Source organism: Pteropus medius, unplaced genomic scaffold (assembly GCF_902729225.1).
Source record: "Pteropus medius unplaced genomic scaffold, Ma_sr-lr_union100, whole genome shotgun sequence".
NCBI lineage: Eukaryota > Metazoa > Chordata > Mammalia > Chiroptera > Pteropodidae > Pteropus > Pteropus medius.
The window spans coordinates 278,502-287,466 of record NW_024348242.1 but is presented as its reverse complement, the minus strand read 5'-3'; the positions used below and the strand labels follow the sequence as shown (position 1 = coordinate 287,466).

Genomic DNA, 8,965 nt, shown 5'->3' with positions numbered 1-8,965 from the left:
TCGTTCTTAACGGGGACAGTTTCAGTTTGGGAAGATGGAAAGTGATGGCGGTGGTTGGTGACGGCTGCACACCAGTGTGAAGGTACTTAATGTCACTGAACTGTGCACCTAAAAATGGTTAAGACAGTAAACTTTCTGTTAGGTGCACTTTATTACAGTAAAAACAAAACAGCCGACGACCCCAGGGAGGTTGCGCGGTCCACTTACATTACGGTCCCTAGTTCTCTCCGGCCGTCCCTCCCGCCTCCCCTCTGCTCCCCGCTCCCTCCGCAGGGCTCCCTCCGGCCCAGCTTGTCCGCCGGCCCGGCCCCTGCGATGCGGCCACCCCGCCCCAGGCCGCCCGGCGGGGCTCGGGGGCTCCCGTCGTGCCCTCAGGGCGGCTCCACGAGGGTGGCGCCGGCGTGAGCACTCGCGGCTCCACGGCAGGAGCGAGCGCCCGGCCCTTCTGCAGAAAGCGGAGAGAAGCGTCTCCCCCCAGCCGCTAACGGCGCCGCTTCGCCTCGGCGCGCCCAGGTCCGCGGGCCCGGCGACCGCCGCGGCCGATGCCCCCCAAGAAGGCGGGACTTCCGCACCGCGCGCCGGCGGCCGGAAGCGGACTCCAGGAAGCGTGTCCCTCGCGGCGCGCCGTCCGCGCCCATAAGCGCTCGCGCGGGACGCGCGGGAGGCGCGGGAGGGCCCGGCATGGCGTTCCGGCAGGCGCTGCAGCTGGCGGCCTGCGGCCTGGCCGGGGGCTCGGCCGCCGTGCTCTTCTCGGCCGTGGCGGTGGGGAAGCCCCGCGCGGGCGGGGACGCGGAGCCGCGCGTGGTCGAGCCGCCGGCGTGGGCGGGGGCCGCGCGCCCGGGGCCCGGCGTCTGGGACCCCAACTGGGACAGGTGCGGGGCCGGCGGGTGGCGTTGGGGCGCGCCCCGACGGCCGGGCGTTGGGGGACCTCCCTGGCCCCTCGCCGGTGCGTCCGGTCTAGTGCGGTCGGGTTGGCGCGGGGCAGGCGGGGCAGGCGGGGCAGGCTCCCGTGCAGCGCGGGCTCTCGAGTCCTGCCGCGGGGCCGGCCGCGACGCGCGGCGATCCTCCCCGTCCGAGCCTCGGCTCCCTCGTCTGTCCCAGACGGTAGTTTCGAGGAAGTACAGGGACGCCAGGGCCGTGGTCAGACGGACCCAGTGGGCTCTTTCAGTTCTAGACTCCTTTCTGTGCCGTCCTTGTTTGCCTTTCGCTACCTCTGAGCCCTGATTTGAATGATGGCGACTTGATCCCCTCTGTGTCTAACAGCCAGGGGAAGAGGTGGGCGTGCGTGCCCGAGGAGCGATGGCCGGTCCTTAAAGGGCCATTTTGCAGGGAAGATGCGCAAGGACATGACTAGCAGGCGCCTTCAATGGGAATGTGGACCTCGTGGGGTCCGTACCTGGCCACGAGCCTCGTGTCCTCCTTGAGCACTTGTAACGTGTGGCTCCTGTGATGAGGAAACGATTTTTAGTCTTATTTAGTGTTAATTAAAAATATAAAACCAAAGCAGGACAGATTTTAAAAATACAGTTTATGTGCTGATAGTATTTTTGATACAGTGGATTAAATAAAGTGAGTTATTGAAATTTCACCCGTTTCTTTCTACTTTTTACATGTGCCTCCTTGGAGTTATTTTTAAAATGCCTTAGGTTGCTGGTGCTCCATTCCCATTGGACAGCGCTCCTGTGGCCTGGAGTGGCGGCTGTGGGCCGTTTCCCCATTCCCAGCTCGTCTGATACTCTGCTGAGGGGCACAGAACTAATATTTAGTGTTAGCCTAGTCGTATCAGGAACTAAATAGGTACTTTTAAAACCTTTATTTTAAAAAAAAATAATGTTACTTTTGACGTTTTAGATTAACAGGAAAATTGCAGTTAATAGACTTCCTGTATACTCCACACCTAATTTTCTCCATTAACTTCTTACACTAGTATGTTTGTCACAATCAGTGAGCCAGTACTGACTGATACAGTATCATTAACTGATGTCCATACTTTATTGAGATTTTTTTTTTTTTTTTTCCTTTTTGTCTCTTCCAGGATCCCACATGACAGTCCTCACGTCCCCTTAGGCTCCTTCTGTCTGTGACAGTCTTTCAGACTTCCCTTGTTTTGATGACCTTGACAGCTTGGAGGAGTGCAGAGATTTTGTAGAATTTCTCTCAATTGGGATTCATCTGTTTCATATTCTCTTTTAAACATGAGTACAATCTTCTGGATTTCTTAGGCCTTTTTAAGGAAACAGGTTCACTCGGAGGTTAAAGTCTAGATTTACGGAAGGGCAGACCTTCCATGTGGAAAAGTTCCGAATCCCCAGCCTCTTCTGGGAAGCCTCATGCGTCCTGGCTTCCTGTCTGTAGCCCCCAGGCGGACCCTCTGGCCCACCCTGACTCTCTGGCCCAGCCCTTGGGCTCCTACCTGCCTGCGACGGGCTTCTCAGCCTGGTCGTATTGTGCGCCATCCAGGTTGGCCTGGCCCAAGCAGAACCCTTGAATCACCACTGCTTATTCCCCCCAAAACTTTTCCCCAGCTCTGCCAGTGTCACCGGTTTAATTTTTGTCACCTTCAGTTCTTTGAGCCACCGGACATGCCTGACTTCAATGTCGTTTCTCAGCAGCTTTGCTGATGCTGTCCCTGCCCCTCCCATCGGCTTCTCAGCATTCCAGAGCACCATCCAGTACTTTCCATGATAACGGGAACATTTTCCTCCTCACCGTCCAGTGTGGTCATCGACATCCCGTGTGCTACTGGCACTTGGAATGCTTAGTGTGACTGGGGAAACTGGAGTTTTTATTTCATTTTCATTATTTTGGATTTAGCCACGTGGCTCCTGCTATTGGACAGTGCAGTTCCAGACTGCCTCAATGTCCCCGTTAGCGCAGTTGCTCTGGCTGCCCTCCCACAGCTACCCCTTCTGGGTGTGGTTTCCTCCGTCACTGATCACCCTGCTGTCATTATCAGTCTCTTCACTAGAACATGTTGCACAAGGGCCTGGCTTATCTGTTCTGTTCACCATCCAGTCGCCCGTGCCAGGCCTGGCCCTCAGCTCTGGAAGGTGCACTAGGCTGGCCGAAGGTGGAAGCAGACTGCTGAGGGCATTGACTTGGCCCCTGTGCTTTCCCAAGACAGATCATCTTGTCAGAAATAAGGGGACGTGAAGAGAGGTCACAAGGACAAACTGTCTCATATTTCAACATTAGGCGGGAACCACTGTCCCTGGTCAACGTGCGGAAGAGGAGCCTGGAATCTGGAGACGATGACCTGCCGACCAGGATGGACCACTACAAAGCCAAGGCTACGCGGCACATCTTCCTCATCAGGCACTCGCAGTACCACGTGGACGCGTCCCTGGAGAAGGACCGCACTCTGACGCCCCTGGGTACGTGGGGGGCGGCTCACCCCGACTGACCCCCGAGGCCGGTCTCCTCGAAGGTGCTCCTGTGGGTGCTGGGCCTCCCGGGACCTGTGGCAGGGATTCTCGGCTCAGATGCCCGCGTTACCGTTATCAGTAATCGTCAGCTTCTGCCTCTAGAAGGGCTTTGAAAACGTCCCCAACTTTAAAAAATAGCACAGGCGGTCCTCGGAGAGATGGTGCGGTGGGCGTGGCTGCGAAGCCCTTGGGGGAGGGGCTTGCCTCCAGTTTGTAGGAAAGCCAGCGTTTGTGAAGCTTCTGTGAAGCGTGGTAAAGCCCCCGCCCCCAAGGGTCTTGTCGCAGGGCTCCTGGTGGCCTGCAGCCTGCTTTGCTCGATTGCATTCCTGCTGAGGCCCGTCATTCTGCAGAGCTGCCCGTTCACAGTCCCTCCGTGAGAACACAGGGGCTGGGCGCCGGCAGGCTCAGGTCCCTCTCCGTGGCCTCTTGCCGTGGGCGCGGTGCCGTTGGACGTGTCCTGCCTCGGTCCCTGCCTGTGGACAGGCGCATCCCCGTGTCAGCTTCTGGGGAAAGTCTGGGGTGGCGTCTCCGTTTTTAAAACTTTCTCCGTTGAACGGGATGTTACCCACTAGTGTACACGCACATCAGGAGTTCAGCCAGGATGGGGGCCAGCGGCCTGTTCTGCAGCCCGCGGTGGCCCTCGCGGGGCCCTGGGCCAGGCGCGCACATGGAGGCGAAGCCGCGTCCGCGGGTGGTGGCGTGTCCAGCTGCAGCTGAAGTTCTGAGGACGTTTTCAGCCAGGCCCTAGGATGTGTTTGAGAAAAAGCCTTCTGTCTGCTCCCAGTCTGTACTTAGTGACGCTGAGGCCATGGGTCTCCGCGTTGATACCTGCAATGATCGATCCCACAGCCAGCGGATTAGTAGGGGGTAGGGGGACTCAATTTTTCGCAAACTGATGTGAGTGCCCATAGTAAGCGGGGCCCCAGACTTCAGCGCCCGCAGCCCTGCTCCTCCTCCGTCAGCGCATTCCCGGTGGGGCGGAAGGTGACCGATTGTCTCACAGATTTACCTGTTGAAGGCCTGACCCACCCCCCACCCTAGTGTTAGGCCCAGACCCCCAGAGGGCCTGCCCATCTCGTCCCCTGACCCTCTGGTATAGGTATTTGTGCAGTGAACAAGGGGGACTCCAAGGACATGTCATTCTCTGTTGTGTCACCTTCAAGGTCGTGAGCAGGCTGAGTTGACTGGTCTCCGACTTGCAAGCTTGGGGTTGAAGTTTAATAAAATTGTGCATTCCTCCATGACCCGTGCGGTGGAAACCACCGACATCATCAGTAAACACCTGCCAGGTGAGTGCGGGCAACCCTAGGCCCCTCGGGCGCAGGTGGGATTGAGAGTGGCTTCGGCAGGGGCAGCTGAGTCACCGCTTCTCCGCAGGTGTCTCCACGGTCAGCACAGACCTGCTGAGGGAAGGTGCCCCCATCGAGCCCGACCCGCCCGTGTCGCACTGGAAGCCGGAGGCTGTGGTAAAGTGCCCGCAGCAGTGGTCCCCCGTCCCCTGCCCCTCTGCCCCCTGGCCCCCGGCCCCGCCCGGCGGCCACTGCCTGCTTAGGCGCCTCGCTCTGCCCCCAGCAGTATTACGAGGACGGGGCCCGGATTGAGGCTGCCTTCCGCAGTTACATCCACCGGGCAGACACCAAGCAGCAGGAGGACAGTTACGAGATCTTCATCTGCCATGCCAACGTCATCCGCTACATCGTGTGCCGGTGAGGGGTCTTACGGGCGCCATTATCCCCCCTCTCATGGCCTGGACGCTTCTCTGGTAGAACGTCTCATGTCAAATGTTTTTGGTGGGAATAACACAGTTGCCACCTGCTCATCCCAGCACGATGTGGGCGACATGAAGGTGGTCACTTGGTGAGGGCGCCTCTCACCACAGTTGTCATCGTCTCCTTGGTGAGCAGACTATGTGCACACCCTGTCACCTCAGGTTTACGTTGACGGGTTCTAGCACCTGTGGCGGATCCAGTGGTGAGCGCTGCGTGCTGCTGTGTCCTCACCGTCCCCTTCCTAACTGGTTATTCGGTAATAGCCAGCTTCCCATCACTATGTCGTGACGGCCTCAGGTCTTTATTTTGGTTGTGGCTCACAGTCCACCTAAGTCATTTTGCTGCCCCAGCATTGGCCATTGGAACTCCTGTCCCCACTTCCCGCTCCACGGTCCGAGGGCCCTTGTGATGCCGGCCCTGAGCCGAGGCCGGCTGGGGGCTGGTGTATTTGAAGTAACCAGAACCCTCCCCAATAGGATAGAAAGTGCTCGTCAGGTGCTTCTGGTGCCAGGGGGAGGGGTCCTCTCGTGACAAGTCTGGCAGTGGCAGGAGAGGACACAGCACAGCTGCTGCCCAGGGCCTCTGTTCACTGTGCTTGACCCTTGGGCCTGTCACTAGGACTGTCGGGGGCCATTGCCCCTCAGATGTCACATGCACGGCCCCGGCGAGTTGCCTGGGGTGGTCGGGGAGGCGCCTCTGCCAGGACAGCAGCAGCCCTACGAGGGCACATTGCCAGGAGCCTGGGTCCTCGGGTCACTTGGGGGCACCCAGCCAGGTGTGCTGCTGGGAAGGAGGGGGACAGTGGGCACCTGTCCACAGCCTCCCTCAGGTGCCTCAGGAGGCCGCCTCTCAGCTCTTGTGCTCGGCACACGTGTTTCCTAGGGGGCCAGCTTGTGAGTGGCCTGGGTCCCTACGCGCGGTGTGGACTGGACCATTCCACGTCCCGGGACAGGGCTGGCCTGAGCAATCAGGTGACCACTCCAGAGCTGAGCAGTACGCTGACAACGCTCCAGAAAGAATTGGGGCTGGGGGTAGAGGTTGCCTGTTATAAACAAAAGGCTGCAAGGAGCCCGAGTGTCCTCATTGTGATGTGGGGACAACGTGCTGGCCAACTCGACAGTGCTTGGGCGTGAAGGTAGTCCGTGGCTGCTTCGCGCCTCTGGCTCCCCCGCCCTGACTGGGGACCAGGAGTGCGACTGCTGCCCCGGGCTGCCCACCTAGCTTTGTCACACTAGAGGAGATTGTGGCCCTGTAGGGAACCGGTGTGTCCGACTCGTGCGCAGGTCTTCGTTGTGCCGTCACTGCCCCTCATCCCACTACTGGGCTGGCGTCGCCCTGACAAACCCTGTGCTTGGAAGGCAGGGCGGGGGTGAGGACCCCCTTCCCGAGGTCAGTCCCAGCCCCACAAAGCGCCCTGAGGCCTTTGGGCTGGGGCTGTCAGACCCGCCATGGTCACACTGCCCTCTCCCCCCCGCAGGGCGCTGCAGTTCCCTCCGGAAGGCTGGCTCCGTCTCTCCCTCAACAATGGCAGCATCACCCACCTGGTGGTCCGGCCTGATGGCCGAGTGGCACTCAGGGCTCTTGGGGACACGGGCTTCATGCCTCCCGACAAGATTTCCCGCTCCTGAGGCCGCTGTGAGGCCAGTGCCTGGCTCTGCCGCGGGAGCCGGGAACAAGGGCTGTGTCCCCTGCCTTCCGTCCGCAGGTGGCACTGCGGTCGCTGTTTCTCCAGGATGAGGCTGCGGAGTGGAAACACCTGCCACACGGCACATCGTCATCCTCCTGCCTAGAGTGGCAGGGGGCGCTTGGGCCCCGCTGCCGGGTCTCCCCAGGTCCTCTGCCCCAGGCTCACCTACTAGGACGGGCCTGTGGGGGTGGAGGCCCCGCGGGGCCCTGCAGGTGTGCACCGGGGCCTGTGGCCAGGACCGCGACCGCAAGAGGCAGCGAGCCCATCAGGCTGAGGGCGTCAGGAGGGCCCGGCGCTTCCATCCTAATGTCTTTGCTTCGTACATTCTTTTTGTAAGATCCTCTCGTCACTTATGTTAAAGACTTTCCTCACCTGGGTTCTTTTCTGAAAACCGATTCCTCACTCCGGAGTTACGCACCCGATGCTACTGCATCGGAACTCACGTGTCTTCAAGGCCTTTGCGGACATGGGCACCCAGGCAGGTGGTGGGGGCCAGGGGGAGAGGGTCCTGTTTAAAATATCCAGCTGATGGCTGAATCTTTGTTTGCCTCTAGCTGTTAATCTTTTATGCTTATGGATGAAAACATTTAGACATGACATGTCCATCATAAGTATTCTGTTAATTTACCAAAAACCCTAGAATTTCTGCAAAGTGGTTATGGACATTTTCTGCTGTGATCAGTGCAACTGAGATATTTGATCCATTTCTGTTAACTTGGAAATAACTACAAAATAAAGTTTTATTTTACTGGTTTTTCAAAGTTCTAATTTTGAGTGTTTTAAAGAAAACAGGAAGCCTGTACAGCATGACAAATAGCAGCCCCAAACTGGCTGGAATAGTTTCAGCGGAAAGCGCTTTTCTGCAGTGTTTTGTGTACCCAGGGCTGATGGCTTAGCCAGAGAGCTGCCACCAGGGGCCTCGGTGAGAGGCCCTGACCCCAGACAGTGAGCTCGACAGAAAGGTGGTTTTCTAGAAGCAGCAACTGTGCACCATGTCCTAGTAGTTTTTGACAAGTGAGCCAGGGCCTGTGCCAGCTCCCGAAACCACGTAAGTACGGGTGGCATCACGCGCGGCCTGAGTGGGGTGAGGCCGGGAAGTGAAGGAACCCCGGACCTACAGGGCCTGAAGTGGAAGTGGCGGGTCCCTTCCCTGTCCCCTCAGGCCTGCCCACTGAAGACCCGGCCCGCCTTCCTGGTGGCACTTCTGCCCTTCACACTTGAACTTTGCGACAGGCAGCATTTTAGGAACCAGAAAGGAGCCCAAGCAGGGGGAGGCAGTCAAGCAGCGTGAGCAGGGTGTCTGGACGGGGTCCGTCCCAGGGGCCCAGTGACATGACGGGAACTATGGCACAAGGTGACTAAGAACTTTTGAAGTGTGGGTAACAACATCCTAAGTTTGGCCAAAACGAAATGGCACAGTGGGACCCACGTAACGTGAGGGAGCCTGAGCGGACACCAGTGGAAGCAACAGCTCCTCCTGTTATGTTGCTGTTTATTCCAAGACACTTGTTTTTGAGACAGCTGAGGAAGGGACCCGAGTGCAACCTGTAAACTAAGAAGTGTCCGGGGATTTGTGGACAGATGCGAAATGTCAGTGCCACACAAGGAGCATGTGCCTCACACAGCCCAGTGAGCAAGCTGGCCCAGGAAGTGAGACAGCGACAACCCTGCCTGAAACCACACCTAAGTGGTAGCTGCCGCACAGCCCGTCACTTCCTCTGGAAGCTGTGAAAGTTTCTGGAAGCATCTAGCGACCACTAAGGACCTGCCCGCGCGGTCTCTGGTTTTTGCCACATGTGGCGCGCACTCGCCTCACTGCCTGCCTCCCCTGCACCGCACGGCAGCTCACTGCACCTCTTTCAAGCTGAAGAAATGACACACCAACTGTTAACGTCACAAGACAGGCTTCCCGTTTCAAAGGATGGTTATGAAATTTATGCCATTTTAACTGGTGCCAGAAAGTTTTCACAACTGTTAGGAATGAAAGGGGCCTGAAACAGCAAGTAAACCACTGTTTCACCGAAACACTGCTCAAGATTTTACTAAGGGCATTATGCCCGGTCACAGGTGAGAGGTCTTTCTGG

General features: G+C 58.2%; 1 protein-coding gene across 2 annotated transcripts; it reads left to right on the top strand.

Moving 5' to 3' along the window:
- Nucleotides 1–624: 624 nt before the first annotated feature.
- PGAM5 (PGAM family member 5, mitochondrial serine/threonine protein phosphatase) lies at nucleotides 625–7,642 on the top strand. 2 transcript variants are annotated; one of them, XM_039879193.1, is made up of 6 exons: nucleotides 625–872; nucleotides 3,196–3,374; nucleotides 4,589–4,714; nucleotides 4,803–4,891; nucleotides 4,998–5,131; nucleotides 6,672–7,642. In XM_039879193.1, exons 1-6 carry the CDS (start codon nucleotides 682–684, stop codon nucleotides 6,820–6,822), a joined length of 870 nt encoding a protein of 289 aa, XP_039735127.1. In that variant the 5' UTR covers nucleotides 625–681; the 3' UTR covers nucleotides 6,823–7,642. The 2 variants fall into 2 exon arrangements, with proteins under 2 accessions (XP_039735127.1, XP_039735128.1); XM_039879194.1 differs by having other exon boundaries at nucleotides 629–872; nucleotides 5,001–5,131.
- Nucleotides 7,643–8,965: the final 1,323 nt, after the last annotated feature.

Bases quoted from the DNA above. Each gene is read 5' to 3' on its own strand.
- PGAM5 (XM_039879193.1), top strand. From the start codon at position 682: ATGGCGTTCCGGCAGGCGCTGCAGCTGGCGGCCTGCGGCCTGGCCGGG. The intron at 873-3,195 runs GTGCGGGGCCGG...TTTCAACATTAG, and splicing joins TGGGACCCCAACTGGGACAG to GCGGGAACCACTGTCCCTGG. The intron at 5,132-6,671 runs GTGAGGGGTCTT...TCCCCCCCGCAG, and splicing joins ATCCGCTACATCGTGTGCCG to GGCGCTGCAGTTCCCTCCGG.